Here is a 25,211-nt window from a genome sequence, read left to right on the forward strand (position 1 = left end):
TTGCTAATCATGGCAATGAGGATGAATGGTTTATTTTGTTATTAACTTATCTAGAGTCGCTTTCTGCCACTTTTGGCTAATTGTCAGAATGAGGAAGAATGGTGAATGATGATGAGCAGTGAGAGGAATGGAGGAGCAGGAGGATCCATCCTCCCAACTAGGTGTCCTTCATAGTTTTTGTTTTGAGTCCACTTTATGCACAGAGACAAGCTAATCCAGACTGGATCTGAACCACTAGTGCCTCCACCAGGTATCTAATCTGGGGCCCCTTTGATTACAAGGTGACAAAGTTTCCACTGTGCCTTCAGGGAAGCATTCCCAACAGGAAATTTACATAAAGCATATTTCTACCTGTCGCTCATTTCGCAATACCAAAGAAGCACCCCCCAGCAGCTATCCGCAAAGTTAGAGTAAACATCTAATGAATTACGTTCGTATAACGATCTATGATCATATTTTCCAGTAAGTAGAACTATCATACTAGGGGCTTCTTTTGAATATCCATGTGCTTGTTTTAAGTTGTTTTTTTTTCTTATGCAGAAGTAGCGCAAAAGTAGTGAAGTAGCGAGTAGCACACATGAATAGCGTAGCGAGCTACTTTTTGGTAAATGTAGCTGTAGTGAAGCTACATTTTGGAAGAGTAGCTGTAGCTGTAGCGAAGCTACTTTTAAAATGTAGCGTTCTGATCACTGGTTGTAATATACCCAATGTTATATTTCCTTCTGACTGATTGTTGTGAGAAGCAGGAAAAATGTAATGAAATGAGAACAATTGAATCTTGTTTACGGTGATTCTCATGAAGGCGCAACAACGACTGAGAACATATTTCCTCAATAATGTTTGCACGGCTATCAGTTGTTGGCGGGATTAAAAAAGGGGAGTATTATTGTTCTGTACTAGTTGGTAAGAGAAGACTGAATCTGCTTTTAATTTCTTTGTCCATAATTTCCTTATCCTACCATCAATAATACAAACTATCCGTTGAGCTAAAGGTATGAAGAATAAATTATAAAAATAACCAATTATATGCAAGACAATTATGAAATTATATAAAAATATGTTTTATTACGAGAAAATTGCAGAAATATGTTGTAAAAATGCTAAATTGGTAAAATATGTCAAAATATGCCTTATCAAGTTAGTCTATTTCGGCTGATTTTCATCCGATTGTCACCCCAATATTCAATCTGATGCCAAATAAAAAATATGTTGTAACAAAGTGCCGGGTCCTACTCATGACCATTGGGGTTCTGAGTTTAAATTATAATATGTTCCTGTGGTGTACCCTTTATAATTTGACTTACTGGTTTCTTCTTATAAGTCAATCGAGCTGAAGATATGAATGAGAAGTTTGTTGAACGTCATCATTTGTGTTTTGATGTAGGATATACTGTCCATATTTATGAGGAAAAAATACACACTATTGGTTACAAGAATTGTGCAATTGTCTTGGAGCTTTTCTGGGGCAAGTGATGAAGAGATGGGATAGCGATCAGGTGAGTTCTGGAAAGGTTTCCATGCTTTCAAGAGCTAACGTCGCTCTCATCCTCACGGTAGAAGTCAGACAAGGTACTGCAACTTCAAGAAAGAAGTTACTAATATCCTGAAGATGATGTGACATTAGCTCTCAAAAGCTCAAAAGTCAACTGGTCATTATCCAGAGAGAATCTGCTTACAATTGTCATCCAAATTTCAGTACTTTAAAAGTATGAATTACCTGCAGCCTTCATGAAGCACAAAGAACCCAACTATGCAGTCTGGTGTCAGACTAAAGCAAGAATTTTCCATGTGTGCTTACAGAAGCATTTCTCTTTTTTTAGGTACTGTAGGAATATGCTGCTTAATATAACTGCACAAGAACAAAAAGATAAGAGGAAGAATATGTCTCAACAAGAAATACCAAAACAATGTACTGATTAGTGACAATGTTAAGATATGGAGGGAATGTTTTCATTCTCCATTAGAAATACACAGGAGGCATAACAAATTTCCTGGTGTTATAATTTATTTAGTTCAATAATTGAATTGGTCACAGGAACAACATTGTATCCTAATGAAAACCAAATGCCACAGAAACTGCAAAATTATCAGCCGTGGTGCTTTCTCTTAATGATTTTCCTTTTATATATATATATATATATATATATATATATATATCCAACTTAATATTTATGGCGGCAAATCTGTTGGTTACATCATTGTTCCTGCGATTGATTCAATTGACTTAAGAGTCACTACCACATGAAAGAAAAAGTCATAATCTAGATTATGTTTGAGATCATGTTCATTTTTGGAGCACATTTTGACAGAACTAAATTAAATGCACCCTATGTGAACTTTTACCACATGGCACTGAAACAAATGTACAGCAGAACCCCAATTTTACGTTCATGGATTTTCCTTTTTCCACAACCAAGTTTTTTTTCCGCTTAGACACAAGAAAAATGTAAAATCGAGGTTTCACTATAATTAGTGCCATATAACTAATGCAAACTTAGAAACTATGATAATGCCAGAAGTTGGCTTGTGCCTTAGTACCTTCACTTCATGGAAGTATTATAGTCTCAGGTTCAAGTCCTGCTCCAACCAGAAACTTTCATTAACTTCTGAATTAGTTACATATAGAGACCTTGATTTTTCGTTATTATATTTTGTTCAAAAGTGGTGTTAATTTTTTTCAAAAAAATTGCATTTTCATTTTAGCACACTTTTCTGCCAAATATACTGTATCTTCCTTGTGATTTTAAACTAGTATTTTAAATTGTAGGTCATGTGGCTTACACCTGTTCAAGACAGTTTCACAATGTTAGAAACTATTATTGACGAAGATATTTTCCACTATTTCTCACACGACAAATACTGATGTTATTGCGCACATGTAACTGTAGATGGCCACTGGATCCCTGCCACTTCATTGGGCAATGCAAAACATTCTCTTAAAACAAATACCAATGTTATGGCTCCCGTAACAAGTATGAAGTGGGCATGAACTCGTTTTCCCATCAGATCCCAGTCACTTTGTTCAGTGAAGCAAAACGTTCCCATTGAAGGTGAAAAATGTTTACACGTGTTTCATATAGATGTTGGAATAATTTCATGTGTAAAACACATCACAGTTTTTTGGGGGATAAAATTTTTGAAAATGTGCACATTGTATATGTTTGTGTAAATATGGTGTATTTTATCTTTTAAGCCTACAAGAATGATGGATTTTTGGTCTGTTTTTTATTGAAGCACAACTGAAACACAAAATGTATTGAAATTGGCAAAAAGGCCACAATTCGCATTATTTTGCAATTTTGAATGGATGGAAAGTGTGTTCAAAACATGTCCTGGAACAATTAACATTTTTTGGTGCTATTGCATTTGTGAAAACTCAAGGTCTCTAGTTAAATAGCTTGAAAATCAGAGTTATTGTGGTTTCATCCACTAAGTATGACAATTCTTACCTCAAAACTAATTACAAGAAAAAAGTACAAAGGCTAGCTATAGTCATCAGTGCCAATACTCTTGGTCTGGAATCATCTGCACCATTCGGATCTTTTGATTCTGAAATGAACAAACATTTGTAGAACATGTAAAAAGATCTTGAATGCTCTACTTGCATATGCAACTCATTTATTATTGTGTTAAACCTTGAAAATACTGCATAAAGTTTTCTAGATACCTTAAATACAAAATATATTTATGTTACATTTATAGCAGTAGAAAAACATTATTAGTGTTACAAATAGTATTGCATTATATCTATAAACTCAAGAGAGACAAACTTGCACACTAGCAACAGTATATAAATAATTTAAGAAGCAACAATTCTCAATCCATATTAACATGCCAATAAAATATGTAACTCATGCACAACAATTATATGTTAAACCATGCTGGCGAAGAATATGAAGCTGTTCAATTAGTTACAATGTTTTATTTTTTGCATGCATGCATTGGATTACAAAGAGAAGCCCCTGACCAAATGTTACCTAATAAGAAATATTTCAAATTATCATCTAAAAGAGGTGTCTAACACCCCATTATTATTTGAAAATTAAATAAACATAAATACCTAAATGGGAAATTCAAAGTTAGCTATTCACTACGTACAATTTTAACAGGTTGTCCCACTCAAGAGTCCCTTACTTTTGATAAGGCACAAGTTACACCACATGCCATCATTTCACTAAGTAATAAAGACCGTTTTGGGCATGTACTTACTTTGTTCTCTAGCTCTCGCCACATCATGTGGCTTCCTCAGGAGATAGGCCAAGAATAGTCAAGATTTAAAACATGGGAAGGTCATAGCTCTGATAAGCTTACTTTTCATTTTTCCACGTAAATTTTTCTCGCAATCGATTTCGCCACCCGTCTGGTGGCTTCATCAGTCGTGTACAATATGGGAAGGTAAGTTCAGGTTAAGAAAGTTTAAAAAGACTGTAAAAAGATAAAACACAATGCCTGTAATCTCAGGCTTGCAACTTGCCTTCCAATGTTTTAAAACTTGACTATTCTTGTCCTATCTCCTGACGAAGCCACACGATGTGGTAAAAGCTAGAGAACAAAGTAAGTTCATGCTGAAACTGGTCTTCATTACTTAGTCTTCATTATGTTTGTCTCGATTGGAATACATGTCACAGTGACTTGTGACATATGAAAGACATGTGTTCACTAAACATTATAATTTTAAAAAGATGATCTGCTCATTGTAGGTTAATGCTATGCTATTAATTGCAAGATTGAATTGAGGTGTGATATCAAAGTGAAAGTTATTTAAAGTTAACTTTATGCTAAAATAGGTTAATCGGGACTAGACCTACAGTTTAAAGTGGGATCCAAACCACTATGTGCCTCCACCAAGGATTGAACCTGGAATCCCTTGATTACAAGAAGACAATGTTCCCACCATTGGGAGGCCCAGGATTGTTATGGTAGACACAGATGATGTACGATAGTTTTGTCACAGACCCCTCCAAAATTTTGAAAAAGTCAACATTTTCCACCCCGAAAAAAAAAGCAATGGAGAACTTGGGGAAAACCCAGAGTGGTAAATGCAAATTCACCTTAAAATGACCAATTATTTTTGAGAGTGGAAGTTTATAATATAAGAAATATTTTATTGTATCCCCCCCCCCCCCAACAGCTATGTACTATCCACCGTTGTAATTCCAGCCCCTTCCGAAAAAAATCCTGCATATGCCAATAAATTTTGTAGTCAATATAAACTCTCTATTTGTGTATATATGAAGAATGATTCTACTGTAAACCACTGCAGACTTTGTTTCTCATTATTGGGATTCAATTTCTGTAACATTATTTGTGGATCGTTTGTTAAAATTATATAGGTGTAGTTTACACTGGGAATTTAGGAAAGATAACTGGATATATTAGCTACCTATGCAGCTATCATAACACTAACTGTACTGACTTTTCCAACAAATATGATGAGCTGCTCTTATCTTATTCATTTTTCTTAACTCCCGATACTGTAGCAATATCAGTACAAAAAATTGAAATAGGGGTAAGTTTTTAAAGTGGGATACCTCGTACTTATTATTTTTTGGTTTAAATATGAAACTTTGTTTTCACACATAATATAACAGAATTTACAAATTCTTCGTGTAGAAAATGATTTTTTTAAACTCATTCTGTAATAACAAACACTGACATCATATTGTATTTATATCAATAAAAATCTAAGTAATGTGATCATAACTTTCTTTGCAATTTGGCCAAATAAATCATTGATGCTGTTGGTTCATTGTCACTCAGTTCAATTTATTTCGATTTTATTTTATGAAATGCAAAACTACAAGGAGTTAAATTTCATGCTTCAGTAACATTCCAAAGTTACTTATCCAAAATAGACAGAAATATTAATGTATTCTTCAAGATTAACAAGCCATATAAACTTTCTGCACCTCGTACAGTATATTCTTAATAAGTGTTGCCTAAACTTTACAGGATGTGCACTATAACAGAAATAATTAATAATTATATGAAAATTGCAGTGGTAAAATATTTGTTGTTAGTATTAAGCTGTTAAGATTCAACATTATCTTATACTCTGTGATAATGACGTGATTAATGCTGTCATTAATAACAATGTTTTTTTTCCCCAAAGCAAGATAAAGTATGAGAGGTCTGTCTACTCATCTAATTTTATTACCTGGAAGTATATTTTCCCCATTACAAATGACTATTCCATTCTCATTTTCGTGATAAGCTATCATTACAGATATTACCAAAATCCAAAAATTCAGTATAATCTTCTTGGAGCTCGAGATCTCTTCTCAAGTGGATTGGAATGATAATGTATATTTTTTTTAAATTTCATAATTTTCATTTCCAGCATTTATTTCTCCCTTCATATTTTATCTAACATGCAGTAATGTTACAAACAGAACCTGCACATTATATAACGATTAATTTTTATTTCCAATACTGCCTCTCATCTCTATTTAATCTGTATTAGTAGAGTGGGATGCACGAGTATTGCCAAGTAAATTGTCCATTGTTTATTCTCTTTGTCTAATGCGATGACTAGAGCTTAAAAATTTAAACAAAATGCCACACACACTGATGGCAACTTCTCCACTGGCATACAGAAAAATCCATATTTGTAAACATGTCATGTGCAAGAGAAAAAAAAATGAAAAATTTTCTGAGAAATACATGTGCATCACACTGTACAATACATTATTGGAATTTCACCAAGATCTCCAGCAGCTTGTATGCAAACTTTACTGTGTAAATCATGTGTGTTAGTTCATTGCTTCCAAAAAAAGCATGCTTTTCAGTTAAGTATTACCACTAAATGTTAGAAATAGATACTTTGCTGTAATTTAAAATAAGATACTTTGCTGTAATTTATTGACTTTGATATTGAAAGTAATTTACAGTGTATTACAAGTCATAATTACCTTTCCATGTGTTTTTCATTTTCATTGAAAAATAAGTCATCCATTTCACTCTGATAAGTTCAATTTTCATTTTTCCGCGAAGAAAATCTGTGCGGAAAAATGAAAAGTGAACTTATCAGAGTGAATTTGCCTATCTCCGCGTAAACGCCAAATAAAATATCTTTAGATACAATGTAAGTACCATATATGAAAAATAGGGAATGACAATATAGCATGTTCTCATTTATTTGCACATTTCACAACACTGAATCTACCTGTCGCATAGCACATACATTTGTTGACTGATGGGCACTAAAGTTAATGGATTCAATTCCCAGATCAACCCAGTCGACATTCATCCCCATTCTCATTACTTGCCACAGTGGAAAATCAGTGCACAATTCGAAAAATGCAAATACAAAATATGTAATTCTGTGGAGACTTCTTCAGACAGCAGAAATGTACTGATTATTGGTTATGCATAGGAAAAAAGATATTTTATGAATAAAATCTAATTGTATGAGAATTTTTCCTTTCTTTTATTGCTATTGATTTACAATAAATATGTGGATGAAATGAAAAGTTAAACATATGTCACAGTGGCGTATCCTGAAAATTTGACCTGGTATACTGCAACATTTTTTATTTGTTGTATGTTTTTATTATGCACTCCCCTCCCCCTGTCTAATGAATTTGAATTAAAACACCAATGCAGGTGTGTAAGTAAAACAGGAGTCCATCAACTTCAAATTTTCTGGTAATTTCTACATTTTTCATATAATTTTCATTTTCACCTGTGTTTACCTCCATGTAGCCACACAGAAATAAGAAGAAATAAGCAGTGTTCTCTCACCAATGCTGTTTCTAACTGTGTTTTTCTAAATAGCAAACCCAGACACTTTTCCCTTGGCTCGTTCGTTCCCTCCATGCACAATCAGGGAGGAAACCTAGTCATCACAAGAGTACAATGGATCAGTGGCTTACATCAACCAGTCTTTACGTTCTTTAAATAATTTACTTAAATTTTGGTTTAAAACTCTTGTTTTAATACACTGCCTTCCAAAAGTTAAGCACGCAATGCAAATTTTTGAAAGCGTATGTGAATTTGAGTGGCTGAAAATCGCTTCGGATGTAGATGTCAGCTTTTATGTGTAGCTTCCTTTTTGTAAGTAGAGAGTGAATCATCTGTACCTAGGTGCTTAATCTGTGCTCTTGAAATAGCATGAAAGCAAGGATTTCGTGCAAGAAACATCACACTTTCGTTGAAGACGCCAGCATTCTGAAGGGTTTGATGTGCATTTAAAAGCTGATACGAAGTGTTTACAACTTTTGTAGGATTATTTTTGATAATATTCGTGTTTCAATGGCTGAAAGAAGACGAATGACAGATAGTGAGCACTGGCGTGCTGTCGGATGCATTGAAGCAGGACAGTCAATCAAAGATGTCACTATTTTCTTTGGCATTGATCATTCGTTAAATTCTCAATTATGGAAACAATTCCAAACAAGTCAAACAGTTGGCCGGAGAACTGTGCCTGGTCGTCCAAGGGTTACCGCCCCCCTCTGATGTAAGGGTCTGGAAAGAATGAGGCACACACAGTCAGGCCAAGAACATCATCAAACATCATGCATTCATAGGTGGCGGCGTCATGGTGTGGGATAGAATTTCAATGGGATATCACACCGAGCTGCACATCTTTAAAGGCGGTTCTGTGACGGCTGCACGCTATCGGGATGAAGTCCTAGACCCCATTGTGAGACTCTACGCTGCAGCAGTTGGTCCTGATTTCCTCCTTATGGATGATAATGCCCGTCCTTATAGAGCCAACATCGTTGACGAGTACCTGGAAAGTGAGGGCATTTCTTGTATGGAGTGGCCGGCATATTCCCCCACCTTAATCTCATTGAAAACCTTTGGGATGCCCTCGGGCATGCTTGTATCTGCACGTTTACCTCCTCCAGCCAGTCTCAGAAAGTTGGAAACTGCCCTAATGGAGGAATAGCTATTGCTCGCATCTGCGATGGTTTATCACCTCATTGAAAGCATGAAAAATCATTGTAAAGTTTGTGTGAAGGTCCGGGGTGGTCACATACCATATTACTGTAAGTTTTGTTTGGTTTGTTTGCATTTAAACATCATTATGTTAATGACCCAAATGTGACGTCATCATGTAACTTATGAAAAGTAAATATTTTCATCTTTGTACACAATTCTTGTTCTCTTTAATACATAAACACATTTTCTACCTTCACGTGCAATGTTGTGTTAATCAAAGCTTTACTTTTCCATTTTTGTTGATTTTACCATCGTGTGCTTAACTTTTGGAAGCATGTTTAGTTTGCATAATATATAATGAGCGAATTTCCATATATTAATAATAAATGTACAAAAAATATACTAGAAAATTTGATTTACCGGAACATGGAGAATACGCCACTGACATTTCAAGAAAATGTCCATTATCTCTATTTACAACATGCATTATGAATTATGCTCAACAAGACTCACCTTTAATACCACATATTACCAACTTCACTACAAAATCCTACTGTTTCTATGACTACAAAACTAAATAAAATTACATTTTGTGTATTTACAAGTGCATATAGTCTATAAAGTTTCAGTCACAAAAAAAATGCTACCATTTACATCATAATACAAATATATCAAGTAAAGATGTGTATCATATATAAGTAATGTATGTTCATGTAGAGAAACAAGAAATAAAACATATTTTGTCTACATTACTTGAAAAAAAAGAATGAAAGAAACCAACCTGCAGCCCCAACCTTGGATTCAGCTTCAGTGTTTTGAAAATCTAGACCAAAAAATTCATTCAAAAATAAGTAACATGTAAATAAAAAAACAGCTAAAAGGAGAGATATCTATACTATTAGTCTAATGAAATAATCTATTTAAAATTCTACAATCTAATGTGTTCTGTAATATGTATATATAGTTGGTGTACTATCATTAAAATATTCTACTAAACTAATTTATTATTGTCTAATAAAAATAATTTTATACATTTTTTTAAAACATTTAAGGATTTAACCAATGTCTTACACAAAGGGGAGAACCAGTACTTGAAAAGTGCAATAAAAATTGGTTAATGACAGTATTTAAATTTTTCATTTGAAAATTAATCTAAATAATGCAGTATTGGAATGTTTTATATATTTCTGAATTCCTCAGCAGAATAAGTTGACCATATTTGAAAGAAAACATATTTACAAATTCTTAACTGCCTTCCAAATTTATAATTTGTGATAATGATACATGAAAGATAACCCTTAGTAAAATTTTTACAATATGCAAATACAATGAAAAGTGCAATTACATCAGCAAAAAATATATGGAAGATAATCTCTGTATTAATGTATCATATTTATTGATAGATTTTGGTAAGTAAATTAAATAATATAATAGACAAAATAAATTCAGAGAAAGAATTCTTCCTATCATTGATAAATTGGATGTACTAAATTTGTACGTTAATTGACAGTGAAACCTCAATTTTACGTTTTTCAGTTTAAATATGGGAAAATGTAAAGTCGAGGAAAATTTCATAGCATTTTGCTATGTTGGGATCATGAAGATTGAATGTATAATGCAGGAAAATATAAAATCTGGGTGTGTAAAATTGGGGTTCCACTGTATTATGTTTGATTCAGCCATAAACTCTGTCAAAAGTGTATATTATTCAGTGAATATCTATATTCACATAGATAGATAGATGGATTATATCTTCTTGTGTAAGTGGTAAAGTGGAATTTTTATGGTTGACTTTTTTTTATTATTTAATCAGTTTATTACTTTCATGCAACTAATGTAAGGAGGAGGAAATATATCTAAAATTAGGAAACAAGAAAGCGCAATTACAATATGGGCCATTTACAACAACTCTGGCAACGAAGGTATAATTTACATTTACTTTATGTGGAAACTACATTCATATATTTCATCTATATTCATACGAAAAGCGATTTGAGAAGAAATTTTGGCACAAAATGACATTTAATAATAATACCACCACCACAAAATCCCATGCAATAATAGTAGATTCAAAGCTCTTGTGCAGAGGAGACCTAATATCTACTTTCCATGCATTAGAATGACACACACACATAGGCATAACAGTGGCTCCAATACCCTACAAAATTCTACTTTGAAAGTTTGTGATTGCTTTTATTTCACAACTAAAATATTATGGAAAATAAATTCAACAATGTAATTTTACCCATTATAATAATTAAATCAAGAAGACTTAGGTGGGCAGGCCATGTGGCATGAATGGGAGAGGAAAGAGGAGTTTACAGGATTCTTATTGGGAAACCTGATGGTAAGAGCCCTGTAGGAAGGCCAAGACAGAGATGGGAGGACAACATTGAGATTGACCTAAAGGAAATTAGTAAGGATGGAAAAGATTGGATTGATCTAGTCCAGTATAAGGACAGATGGAAGGCTTGTGTTGCTGCAGCCATAAACCTTTGGGTTTAAGAAGGCTAGAGAGTTAGTAGTTAGCAATTTTATGAAAAAAAAAAGAATTACAGTTTACTTTGGACTTTGTTTATATAGATTTGTAATATATGCACATGCCCTTCCCAATGGTTCTTGGAGACTTTCTATCTTTCTACTTACTTCCTGATGGTAACTTTATAATACCCGCATGAAAACAGTAAAGAGAATTTTTCTTATCTTACAGTGTACAATTGCAGTTATAACAATTTAAAACAAAGAAATTTGCAAAATTTGATTTACTCGTATCATTGTGAGCATAGGTGGTGGAACTACCCGAACTCTAGTCAAGTCAATGTTTTGAGACGCAATGAGCTCCTGGACTGCTGAATGGTTAGCACTCGTCCTTGGTGCAAGCTGTCCCAGGTTCGATCCCCAGTGGAAACCAGTGGTGGCTGTTGGCTCTGAATTAGTTGGACTAGTAGGGGGGAAAAGTGGGGTAATAGAGAAAATAGATCAATATAGTTACACATACTTGTTACAAATCTCATTTTCGAATAAGTATGTGTAACTATTGATCAAATTTCCTCTAATATCCCATTTTTTCCCCTCTAGCTCTTCACCTAATTCAAAACCACCAGCTGCTGCTGGACTTATTGTATCAATATATGTTTAGTTGCATAATAATTAGGATATGAGGTGGTGGAAACTACAAGTTTGGTGTTGTGAAGACAATTGAAATACTAACAGACTCTGGTCTTGAAAGCCAGAAAACAACAGTAATGAGACTCGATGCACTGACTACATGTCACCTAATCATCCAATGAAAAACCATTTGTCAGGCTTTGTCTCTCAAATGACTACATCATGGGGTTTAGTTTTCCATAATAAGAATAATAACAATTCTGCAATACACTTAGTTTCACACACAAATATATCTATATACAGTCGATAATCAGCAGCAATAACAATAAATATATTTTTAATTCTTGACAAGCAGCTTCAAAAGTTCTGCCCGTGCATACTGCTTTACAGTCCAGGCAAAGTTACACCATTGTTACTTGTGGGCACATACCAGAATGTATAACAATGAGATGGAAAAGCTTTCAATACATAGAGCATACTCATGCTTATAACAGGGTCAAGAATTAGGATTGGACAACCACTTTATTCGACTATATACCTCAACACACAATAACAAAATGCTTCTATGTTAGAATGGGAAATTGGTTTAAATAGTACATTAGAAATTCCAAGACAATGTATAATGCAGAAAAGGGAGTCTGTTGGTTTCAGATAAATGCACAAAATGTAGGGGTTTTCATTTTCCTAAAGGCAGTCAGGGGAACAGGGCCACAATTCTTTTGACCTGGCATTTCAATTTGCTGGAAGTCTTGTTCCATAGTTTCCATGCCCAGTTGTTGATCCACTTTGGGCTTCTGTCTCGTATTAAAAGAAAGGTCATCTGTAAAACTACTGGTTCCTGCAAATTTACTGCTTCTTGTTGTTGAGGGCATAGTGCTGAAGTTTTGTAAAGCATCTGGAATTGAGAAGGTACACACACTTCCTACATAAGCAAGCAAGTTATGGGGCTATAAAAGTTTGTTACGCCTACCCTAAAATAGTGGTTATGTCTCAGTTTCTGTTGGGGTGTTACTAGTAATAACTGCCTTGGAATTATTCACAGTTACCAGCTGTGTAGTTTCAGATGAGGTTGTCCAGTGGCAAATGGCAATAAGATAATGCAACATGCAATGAAGATATATATATTACGTTATCTTTAATTTAACACAGTTACAGTTCAACTGGTAGAGCAGAAAAATTGTATTAGCAGCTAATGTTTTTATTTCCTTTATTTTTTTGATTGTTTGTTAGAACTAATGCTGTTTCAAATTGCTTGGTAAGAACTTCCTTCAGAAAAAGAAATACATTGAATTGTGCACCATATATGCTGACAAGTGACCTAATAAAGAGAATAACTTGGAATATGTTTTAAATTATGCTCAATTTCGTTTTTTTAAAAAAGACAAGTAACTAATAAACTGTGCACAGCAATGTCAATCATAGCATTACACTAACTAAAAAAGAGAATTCCCACTTTTATCTATCAAATTATTAAAATCTTGTACTTATTCCCTTGTTTATTTGTACAGTCTACATAACAACATTCAAACAACAAAATAGCATGCAGCTCTAAAGAAACAACTGTTCTTCCAATTAAATGACACCTATGTCCTAATGTATTACATAAGAAACAAATGTAGCTCTTCCTTTTTGAAAACTGAAATCCCCCAAGGTGAAACATAAGTATTTACAATTAAGTGCTCCCCTGTACTTTGCACCATGCCATGAAGGCGTATAGGGGGTGTGGGGTTAGGGCTCCACACTTTCTTGATCTCGGCCGAGCTGGAGGTGACGTGATCAGCATCATGCCCCTGGTCGCCTTTCCTCCAGGTACCCACTTTATACAATGCTAGGTGGGCGCCGGAGCCTCTTCAACAGGTTGAAAAAGTCCTGGTTCTCCCCCACTGGGGATCGAACCCGGGTCTCTTGCATGGTAGTCAGATGCCTTAATGACTGAGCGACCGTGAGCATTTACAATTATGAGTAATTTTAGAGAAATGGATTAAGATGGCATTGTTGAATATGAAACTATATGTAGCCTCAAACTGTCACAAGTTAATGAATGAAGTCAGAAGAAAATAACATTTCTGAACAATATAGAGGTTTCATATTAAGATATATACATGAGTACAATTGTTAATGAAAGCATATGGATAACAGTGATGGAATGGAATTGAAAATTTCTTTCTCGATTTCTGTTAGTCTGGCTCATAATCAGAACATAGCAAATTAGGAAAAGAAACCAAACTGCTACTTCAGTCAAGTGTTTCCCTCCTCTACATTTTTATGTTATCTTAGCAGGTGATGCTCAAAAGAGAATGTTAGTAATGTGGATAAGACGGTTTTAAGCTGATACAAGCTGACATTATGTAACTTTTCATGTTACAGGACTTTAGATGTAGTACGATATTAATGTACACATGGAACATGCTTGCATATTACCGTACCTGTTTATTTTATTAAATTCATTTCTGTGGCCACTGTCACCAACCACATTGGAACTTTAGTAGTCCACTTCGTAGACTTTCAGTCTGCGTTGTCACACTGACAGCCACTATGTGTGCTGTTGTTGGAATGCCTGCTGTGTCATGTGCAGCTGCTTGGTTTTTACTTGTGGAAGTCAAACGTATGAGCTTGTCAGTTATCATTGTTTAGTTTGTGGGGAAAATGCATAATGGTATCTATTTTTATCAATTAGGGTGTGTACTACATGCTTGGTGATTGCTATAGCTGATGTGTCTTGCTAGGCCAGCGGTTTTGTTGAGACAGGGGTTGATCTGCCAATGTAATGCACCTTGCACTAACACTGTCCACAGTGGATTGAGGAAGTATCGTTTGTGCTTGCTAAGTCTACTGGCTATCTTGGAATTGGGTTTGTGTGCTATGGTAATGCTGAAGAGTCAGAGGGCCTTGGTGAGGTGGTAAGAGGAAGGCAATCCACTTCTTTTTAACCTTGGTGGTTAGGATTTTGGATACAAATGGACAATCCCATCACATGTAGCTTCCACAACTTAAGAAAGTAAAACCAAGCAGCAGCAGATAACACAGCAGGCAATGCAACAACAGCAGGCAATCCAACAACAGCAGGCAATTATGAATTGAATAAAATAAACAGGTACACAGATATGTAAGCATTCTTCCTGTGTATAGTAATCAGTAACAGATTTAATTTATAACTACACTACAGTGTAGTGTCCATTGATTACATATATTGTGTAAACTATAAAGTGAACTATGCACAGTGTATAGAGGAATCACAAACAAAAGAATGTTCGGCCAAAATCCTTCGTGCACCTTCCCCTTCAACTGCTAAACTCGGGCCATAAGAAAACCTGCTCCACTCTGCCCCTACCCTACATGCTGGAGTATGATGCACAGAAGTTGCAGGTCTGCACAGATTCTTTTGCATTTGGTTTGATTGGTTTGGTGTTTTAAGTCCACTTTATGCACAGTAAGGCTAATCAGGATTGCACTTACAGTTTAAAGTGGGATCGAACCACCAGTGACGTGCACTGAGGAGTAGCTAGTCTAGCAGAGATAGATTAATCAATCTCACTTCTATAATTGTTTTCAAATCACAATATTTATTGTCTTGTTAAAGCCACAGTTCATATGCAACACTTTCTTTTTCACGCGCTTCTTGTCCCTCGGTGTGATCCGCGGGCAAAACTGGCCTAGCTCGCTCTTCTTCTGCCATACCAGTTCCAGGTAGAAATGGTCTCCCGAAGGAAAAGTGAAGATTTCTGCCTCTACCTCCCTTGTCCCCTCGCCCCCGCTGAAATGGTTGAAAGCCCGTGGTTTCAGGTCCCCCAGTCTATCTCCTTTAGGACAGATAGGGGATTGGTTTCCCTTGATTCTTTGTAAATCCTCTAAAGAACTCGAGGGAAAATTTTCTGCAGTACTTACGTATGTTCTCTGTATTTACAGACCTTTATGGAATGTACTTTTATTATTTATGAAATGGGAACGTGTTATGTGTATATAATGTTATGCTTTCTTTCTTTATTTTTTTTCAAATATGGAATATATAATGATTAAATTACAAATATTTGCTCAGTCTCTCTCTCGCTCTCGTTTTAGTAGTGTTTTATTTAAATATACTAATTTTTTGGCCTCCAACGGATGTATTTATTTGGGCAAGAGAACGCACGTTCATATTGATGTTGGTTTGGTTTATTTTACTTCGCTTTTCTGCCACATTTGGTTATCGCGAAAATGAGGATGAGTGATGATATGATGAAATTGATGAAGGGACCTCGAACAATCCAGGTTGGGATTCGAACCTGTGATGAGCGCGCATTCTTGTTCGTGTGTTTTACTCTGCAGTGAATAATGAAATAATTTGAAATGAAAAATGTATCTCAGAACTCAAGAAGCCAAATGAATATTATTGAAGAAACTACAAAAAAGTGTTTTGTTACCGGTGTTGTTTCTGTGCATAAATTAAAACACCAAATCAACCAACCGTGGGGGAGTGGTTATCACAGCGTGCTACAACACCAGGAGTTCCGAGTTCGAACCCGACCTGGGCATGGGTGTTATTTGTGTTTGTCCCTTCATTAATTTATCGTATGATCTTCGCAATTAACCAAATATGAGAAAAAAGCGGTGCTAAGTAACAAAAATCAAGTCAAATCATTGATTGATTGATTGCTTGATTTGGTTTATTTTACTTCGCTTCTCCGCCACTTTTGTCTAATCGCAAAGATGATACAATATAATTGATGAAGGGACACACTCAAAGAATACCCATGGTCAAGCCGAGATTCGAACCCAGGATCTCTGGCTTAGTGGTCAAATCAAATCTTTTTTTATTTTCGAAGGGGGGTGGAGGTTACGTGTACTTTTTTTAGTACTCATTCATCATTTTGCAATCTTTTCCTGTTATTGACATTCTATTTTTAGGAACTGTGTCCTAAAGGGGGGAGGGGTATGACCCACACCAACCCCACCCCCTTGAGCATGCCACTGATTGCTACCCCAAGTGTTGACGTCACCGCACGTCACTGCGAACCACTATGTGCCTCCACTGGGTATCGAACCCAGGACCCCTTCATTACAATGTGATAACGCTACCACTGCACCATCGGGGAGGCCGATACAGTAGTGGAGTTATAGTTTACAGCACATCACTGCCTATCATCCTTGAATTCTTAGTGGGTTGTGTTAAACACTCCAAGAGGATAACATTCATTTATTACTAAGGCACCAAAACTTCTTCAATTTTCATGTATAATAAAATTCCAGAAGATAAACTTACCTGTCCTATCTGTATTTTATTCAGAACTACCAGATTACCAATCCAGCATGAATGAAAAAAAAACTTGGAATTCACAGTTGTAATTAATGTGTGTGTGATTCATGTTTAGGCTAATTCATGCACACTACTGATTACTAAAAACATGCACCAAAACCAAGCAAAGGTATTATTATTTACTTTTTTAAAAGAAATGAAAGAATTCTTATCACTGTCCTGCTTCCTTGCCACGTTCAAATTGATTTATATACTAACTTATACTATTTTCACAACATACGGATACACACAGATTCAAGTTAAAAATTGGTTCATGTGCAATTTATTAATTTGGTATTCCCTTCACCTAACATCCTAACACCACCATCCAACTGCCTAACCAAAACAATCCACCCTTACATCATATAGCTCAAAACCAGCTGCCAAAATAGCTGACAAGATTAGCAAATACGATACTTCTTACCATATGCAAAACTTGGAGGGGACAATGAGGGGCACTTTCCCCCAATTTCAGGTTTATTAAAATTTACAAGTTAGGACACCTGAGAAGCAAAGTAATAAAGAGTAATATTTGTGATTTCACAAACGTGACAGTTATTTAGCAAATAATCATCCTGGATGCTGTTTTTATGGGATGGAAAACTTTTCAAGTCGCTTCCCTCAAAATTAAGCCCCAGGTTTGATTCTACCCCCTCAAAACTAGGCCCAAGTTTGATTCTGCCCCTTTAATTTAGGCACCAAGTCTGATTCTGCCCCCTCAAAACTAGGCCCAAGTTTGATTCTGCCCCTTTAATTTAGGCACCAAGTCTGATTCTGCCCCCTCAAAACTAGGCCCAAGTTTGATTCTGCCCCTTTAATTTAGGCACCAAGTCTGATTCTGCCCCCTCAAAACTAGGCCCAAGTTTGATTCTGCCCCTTTAATTTAGGCACAAAGTCTGATTCTGCCCCCTCAAAACTAGGCCCCAGTTTGATTCTGCCCCTTTAATTTAGACCCCAAGTCTGATTCTGCCCCCTCAAAACTAGGCACAAGTCTGATTCTACCCCCTCAAAACTAGGCCCCAGTTTGATTCTGCCCCTTTAATTTAGACCCCAAGTCTGATTCTGCCCCCTCAAAACTAGGCACAAGTCTGATTCTACCCCCTCAAAACTAGGCCCCAGTTTGAATCTGCTCCTTTAATTTAGGCACCAAGTCTGCTTCTGCCCCCTCAAAACTAGGCACAAGTCTGATTCTACCCCCTCAAAACTAGGCCCAAGTTTGATTCTGTCCCTTTAATTTAGGCCCCAAGTCTCTGCACCCTGAAAATTAGGCCCGGTTTGTTTCTGTCCTCTCAAAATTAGGTCCCAAGTTATGCCCATGCTTGTTCTTCCCTACTTCTACAATGCTGAATGTGAGCTTACATTGGCAGATCTATTAATGAAAGAATTCAGCATCACCTAACAGATGCAGAAAAAAAGGGGGGCTGGAGCTGGCTCACCACCATGTTATCAGACATACAGCTCACAATCTGACACACAGAAAGGAAACTATTATACACTTCCCACATGAATTAAACATTGACAGTGGGCAGACATCCTGGATCCCATTACTGCCAAAGAACAGCAGACAAAGTCACTCGATAGCAGACAGCAACAGTTCACCATGCATGCTGCACAACTAAAAATAACAGAAGCTCGACCAAAAAACAGTACACAAAGTTTCAAAGAGGGTGCTGGTAGTGGCCACAGAAATTAAGAGAACATCATAGAAAACAGTTTTGTGTAGAGGCGAGTACTTGATTTCAGTTTTCAGTTTGCCAACTTAGTTTGGTGTATTATGGGCCAGATGACAACTAAGAATCACAGTCCAGTGTCTAACACCAGCAAGAGCTAAGAAAGAGCATGCCATACTGTTATAATTTGGATACTGTAAATGGTAACACTGGTCATCATGAGGACTTAGGTTGTAAATGGAAAATACCACCTGTCATGTCATGTTGTCAGAGGTGTATGTAGTGTATGTATATATATATTGTGTGAGTGTGGGGGGGAGGGGGTAGCAGGCTGTATTTCCACATAACAAAACAATTTTCACTAACATTATAAATATGGAAGGAGAATTTTAATAAATGAAAAATATGGCATATTTGTAATATTACACTTCAAATACTATAATGCTGAGGTAATATATATTATTGAATTTTTATGAATTGATGTTAATTGAATCAAATTTATTGCAAATTAAATTTGCCAGATTATAGTAACAAAGCTTAATGTAAAAAAGGAAATCGCACAAATCAATCAGTGATCGCATTAGAAATTCCAAAACAACAGAAAATAATAACAAGTACATTGGTTAAATCTCTCACACTTACTATCTGTAGTATACACTATACAAATTTTCCATTTAATATTAAACTATTAAAAATGTATGGTCTGCAATGATAAATTATACTTACAATTAACATAAATAAATACTTTCTGTCCAGCATATATTTTTTAAAAAAATCATGCTGTACACATTTAGGGACAAAAAATATTCAGCTTTTATCATCATGCACATAACTTCCATGACAGAAAAGCACAAGCGAATGGCAAAATTAATCCAGTGTATCTATGATGAATCCTGATTATAAGGTCCAAAGGAGGTGTTGAAATTGGTATTACATTTGGCAAAAATATAATTTTGTGAATAGAGGGAGAGTGAGGGAAGAGATTTGATCCCTAGTGGGGAACCTGTTAACCCAGAAGACTGACACCAATCTAAGGGTGGTCATGGGACTATTTTGAAAGAAAAACTCTGAGCTCCAGAAAATAAAAACACATAAAAAACCATGATTGGACATGAAGCCATGATTAAGCATAACCAAACAAAAAGTCATTCAACATAAATGGAATTTCTACTAGAGTTAATTTACCATTTTTCACTGAAGAGAAAGTTCAGAACAGAAATTGTTTTACGACGCCACTTAAAAAAGAAAGGTTATTCAATTCTTGCTGTTGGCGATAGTTGCCAACAAAACTTCCCATATTTGTACTGAAAGTGTTCAAGGAAAGATAAGTTCTGTTTAAAGAAAATGCATAACGACAATACACATTCTTAAAGCAAATTAAAAATATGTTCTTTAGTTACAGGAACATAACAAATATATTTTTGAGGAAAAAATATATTCTTACTGTTTAACTGATAAGTATTTCTGAAACATTTCAACAGTTGATCATATAAAGCTTCGTTACACAGCAGTGACGACTCCTGGCCTTTTTTAAGGTGTAGGAAGTTATGGTAAACACACTGAGGAAATACTTTGAAAAGGCACACGTATCACTTGTACTATCCATTCCATTTAGCTGCAACACTGCACCCCCTTTTGAGTGGACCAAACTGATTGGTTCGACCACAGATAAACACATTGCGTGTATGTAATACGTTTATCTATGGTTCGACATTTGTGGAGTCCTCCCAGCCTGCCGTCGTGCGTTTTGTCAATCCCATGATAACAACATTGCTTCAACTCTTAAATTATGCTAAACGCAACTAATTATATAGTTTTAAGTTCAATTTGTAGAACTACTTTGGTATGGAGAACTTTGTTTATACATTATTTACTATAGTTAAGCAACATTTGATAATTTCGCCCATCAAATCAATTACAATGGTTCAACAAACCAATTCAATGGATTCAGTATAGTGCTTGAAGAAGTTGGAGAAAATTCACGATTGGGAACGGCGGTTCATGTTTCATTTGTGACCTCCAACTTTCAGCAGATTTGATTTCATAAAATGTTCATTTGCTAAATCGGGAAGGATAAAGAAAAGATGAAAAGAAGAGGATGTGATTGTAAAAGCTTGTGCTTTGATAGTCATACTTCCTTTTGTTTGAAACAAGTCTGTTGGTGGAGAAGTACAAATAAGATATAACTTTAAAAAATATATTTCCTCAAAGTATCTTCCATTGAATTACGAGGTTTGGCTAGAAAAAAACTGGATTGATGTTGCTATTGCCAAACAACGAATGCGCGAAGGTTGAGCAATGCATGATTCTATACTACCATACCCTGCCTACAGAATGACTAATTGCCCTGGGTGCAGGCCTCTCAGTTTCGCTGTGGCACTTGGACAAAGCGGAACGTGCGTCTGTGCTCCGTCGGAAAAATGCTGAGTATTAAAATGGAACAGTGTGTCAATATGAAGTTCCTTTACAAACTGGGGAAATCCGCAACAGAAGCGTACGACATGTTAAAATCTGTGTACGGGGATGAGTGTTTATCACGCACACAAGTGTTTGTGTGGTTTAAACGGTTTAAAGAAGGACAGGAAATGATCCAAGACAACCCACGTTCAGGACAACCATGCACGTCGAAAACGGAAACAAACATTCAAAAAGTGAGTGATGTGATTCGAAAAGATCGTCGATTGACCATTACAGCAGTTGCTGAAATCACAGGAATAGACAAAGAAAGTGTTCGACAAATTTTATACGAGAATTTGAACATGAGTAAAGTGTGTTCAAAACTCATGCCAAGGAACCTGACATTGGAACAGAAGGAATCTCGAGTGAACATTTGTACGGACACTTTGAAGAACATTGAAACAGACCCTACATTCTTAGAGAGAGTGATAACCTGTGATGAATCGTGGTTTTTCACGTACGACCCTGCCACAAAGCGCCAATCAATGCATTGGAAGACCCAGAGTTCGCCACGTCACAAGAAAGCTCGCATGAGCAAGTCCAAATTCAAAGCCATGATGATTGTCTTTTTCGACATTCGAGGCATTGTGTACGTTCATTGGGTACCCGAGGGTCAAACTGTAAACCAACATCATTACATTAATGTGCTGAAAACCCTTCGTGAGCGAGTAAGAAGACAACGACCTGATTTGTGGCAACGGAAGTCATGGATTCTGCACCAAGACAATGCTCCTGTCCATACGGCCCTGTCAGTGAAGACATTTTTGGCTAAATATGGCATCCCAGTGTTAGAACATCCACCGTATTCACCGGACCTTGCTCCCTGTGACTTCTTTTTATTCCCCAGAGTGAAGTCCGCCCTAAAAGGAACCAGATTTGAGACAGTAGAAGCTGTGCAAAGAAAAGCGACTGATGTAATGAACATGATCTCCAAAAATGACTGGCAACACTGCTTCCAGCAATGGAAAATTCGTATGGAGCGGTGTACAGATCGTGCAGGGGAGTACTTTGAAGGAGTTCCTGTTGTACAAAATGCCGAATAAAAGATTTCATAGCATCAGTCCGGTTTTTTTCTAGCCAAACCTCGTACACACGTTTAGAGATGATGCTCGATTTTACCATTATGCCAAACACAGCATGATGCTAGGTGCCAACGAAGTTCAAATTATACTGGGTTTAAAACGATAATGCTAAAGTTGATATCACTGAATGAGGAAGCGAGTGCTTCTTCCTCGCTGGGCCATGTAACTGAGCAACCCCTCCCCCTCCCATACACAACCCTCACCCATCTCGTTGTAGGTGGAAGATCAAGGTTCCCCAGCAGCAGGGAAGGGAGAAGACTGTCGTTTTTGGCAGTAGCTGGAGCAAGCGAGTGAGAGCAAACAGTAACGAACATGCACATTGCGCTCTGAATTTTTAATGCACATTAAACTTCTTAAAAGTAGAGAACTGGAAATAAGTACAAATGAATTGTAGGAAGTTCCTCACTTCATACATGGAGGAATCGCCCCTGTTGCACAGATCTTCTCATAATTTAGAAAATGTATAGACTTAAAAGCAACTGGCCTTTAAACCTTAAGAAAACAAACTTCAAAATGCATTGTTGTGATAAGTGAAAGTGGAAAGAACTTCTGGATTAATTTTCAAGCACTCTTTTCTAACAGTAACAAAAATCATGCTTGCCACAGAAATATTTCATACATGTACATGTCACTTTAAGAGTTCAATACCTGTTGAAACTCGACTAGCAGGAGAATCCCTTGACCAGCCATGAGTATTTTTGGATGAAAGCATAACCTCATAATCTCCTGGTTCCAAATTGCTCAGCGTGTGACTGACAGTGTAGATATTTCCTTCTGGGATCTCAATATCAGGTGACTTAGTGACTTCAGTCCATTCTCCGTTACCCTGTAAAGAAAGAAATGCATAGACTCCTCAAGTCCTTTTTCATGCTATAACATTACACTGGAAAAGTTTCATGAACACAGTGAACAAGATTGCTTCATGAATGTTTAAATGTTATAAATAGGGAGTGGATTTTTAGGTGCTAAAAATCTGACAAATATTTATTGTTTTTATGTTCTGAAAACAGTGGAAATATGTGGCTAAAAGTTAAAAATATTTTCATTCAAAATTACTGACTGACCCACAGTTTTTATGTCACATGCAGATCTAATTATCTCCACAATTTCTTCATAACACTGTAGAAGGTAGTGTTTACATAACATGAATTCATCGGGTGGTGCAATTTGCATGTATTGTGACAAGACAGTTCCTCAGAACCAGATTGTTTATTTTTTCAGTGGGATGTTCACTGCAACAAATTCAGGGTGTCCATAAATTAAGTATATATTTATAAATAGTGATTTTCCTCGCAACGTTATTAATGGTATATGTTCGTTACACATTACTTTCAACATTTGCACCATCCACGTCATGACGCACTTCCCATCTGTCAACAGTGGTGTGAAACATGTTCTGGAGCATTGCCGGTGTTAAGGCAGGGGCAGCTGTGTAATGCAGTTTCGGAGCTCCTCGAATGTGGTAATGGGTTGGGTGAACGAACACATATTCTTTGATAAATTGCCACACAAAGAAGTCCATGGTCGTGAGGTCAGGGGGGAACACACCACCCACATCAGGAGCTCCTGCATCCAATCCATCTCCCAGAAAAGTGAGCATTCAGAAATGTACGGATATCTAACGCATAATGGCATGGTGCCCTGTCTTGTTGAAGAGTATTCACCCAACCAATTACCATATTGGAGGAGCTCTGAAAACACATTACACAAGCTGGTGCCCCCATAACACCGGCAATGCTCCAGAACATCTTTCGCGCCACTGCCGACAGATGGGAAGTGTGTCGTGATGTGGATGGTTGATTGATTGATTGAATTAAAATTTTTGGGTGCATCAGCACATCAGGCCATTTTGCACCCTTCAATGAATGTGGGGAAGATCCCCTTGTCTAAAACCCTTACCTCAAATTTAAAAAGATAAATAAGGTAAGGATAGTTTACAACAGTGGCGACTCGTGACTTTTTCAGAGTGTAGGAAGAAGTTATTGTAAACCAAGGAAGGTTTGAAAAATGCATATCGCTTGTACTATCCTTTGCATTTAGAATGTTAGCTGCAGGCCCATGCTCAAGGTATGGCAAGGAGCCCTTGCTCCTCACTTTGAACTATGAAATATTTAAATGTGAACCTATAAAAACCGATGAAAATAACATTAACGATATTTCAGATTTTTCAAGAATCTCGATTTTTCTTCTCCCTCCCTGTCATTGAGTGTAATCACAATAACAAAAAGTGATGCTTCAACTTTGAAATCAGTGGTGTACCCAGGATTTTCAGAAGGGAGGAGTTATGGGCACTTTTTTGGGGTAGTTGGCTCTCATTTTGCCAGCTTTTCTTATTTTTGAAGTTTTTTTCTTAGGAATGCTGGGCCAAAGGGGGCGTTATAACCCCCACCAAGCCCGCATTTTGCACGCCACTGTTCGAAATTATGCTAAATGTTTCTAAATTGAGCTAGGATTTATTATTAATTACTTTTTTTCGGATAATTTTAATTCTGGATCTACTTTTCTAGAGTTTTGAACTTGCGTTACTTATTCTTAACAGTTATGTAATAGTGTAAATTTTCCCCCAAAATTCTTTAAAATTGTGCAACAAACAACATGGGTTCAACATAGGACTTAAGAAGGTTTGAGAAAACTGTTTACCTGCAAATTTCTACCGATTTCCTACCATAAAATCTCCTGACGAACTAAATTGGGCAGGATGAAGAAAATATAGAGGATGGATCGTGGCATGATTGT

The 25,211-nt window shown here is 36.3% G+C and overlaps 1 protein-coding gene across 3 annotated transcripts in view; it reads right to left on the reverse strand.

The window, feature by feature from the left end:
• Positions 1–25,211, reverse strand: part of LOC145978594 (lachesin-like) — a 262,283-nt gene that overhangs the window by 5,987 nt on the left and 231,085 nt on the right. For 2 of the 3 annotated variants that reach the window (XM_083111305.1, XM_083111306.1), the window contains exons 9-11: positions 23,124–23,301; positions 9,668–9,709; positions 3,450–3,549 (exon numbers count right to left, since the gene is read on the reverse strand). In XM_083111305.1, coding sequence (XP_082967431.1) covers positions 3,461–3,549; positions 9,668–9,709; positions 23,124–23,301 — 309 coding nt within the window. In that variant the 3' untranslated portion in view covers positions 3,450–3,460. The remainder of the gene's footprint in view (positions 1–3,449; positions 3,550–9,667; positions 9,710–23,123; positions 23,302–25,211) is intronic. The other variant, XM_083111307.1, reaches the window with a different exon arrangement.

The sequence above is a fragment of the Lepisma saccharinum genome, chromosome 25, assembly GCF_977018435.1.
Source record: "Lepisma saccharinum chromosome 25, izLepSacc3.1, whole genome shotgun sequence".
Lineage (NCBI taxonomy): Eukaryota > Metazoa > Arthropoda > Insecta > Zygentoma > Lepismatidae > Lepisma > Lepisma saccharinum.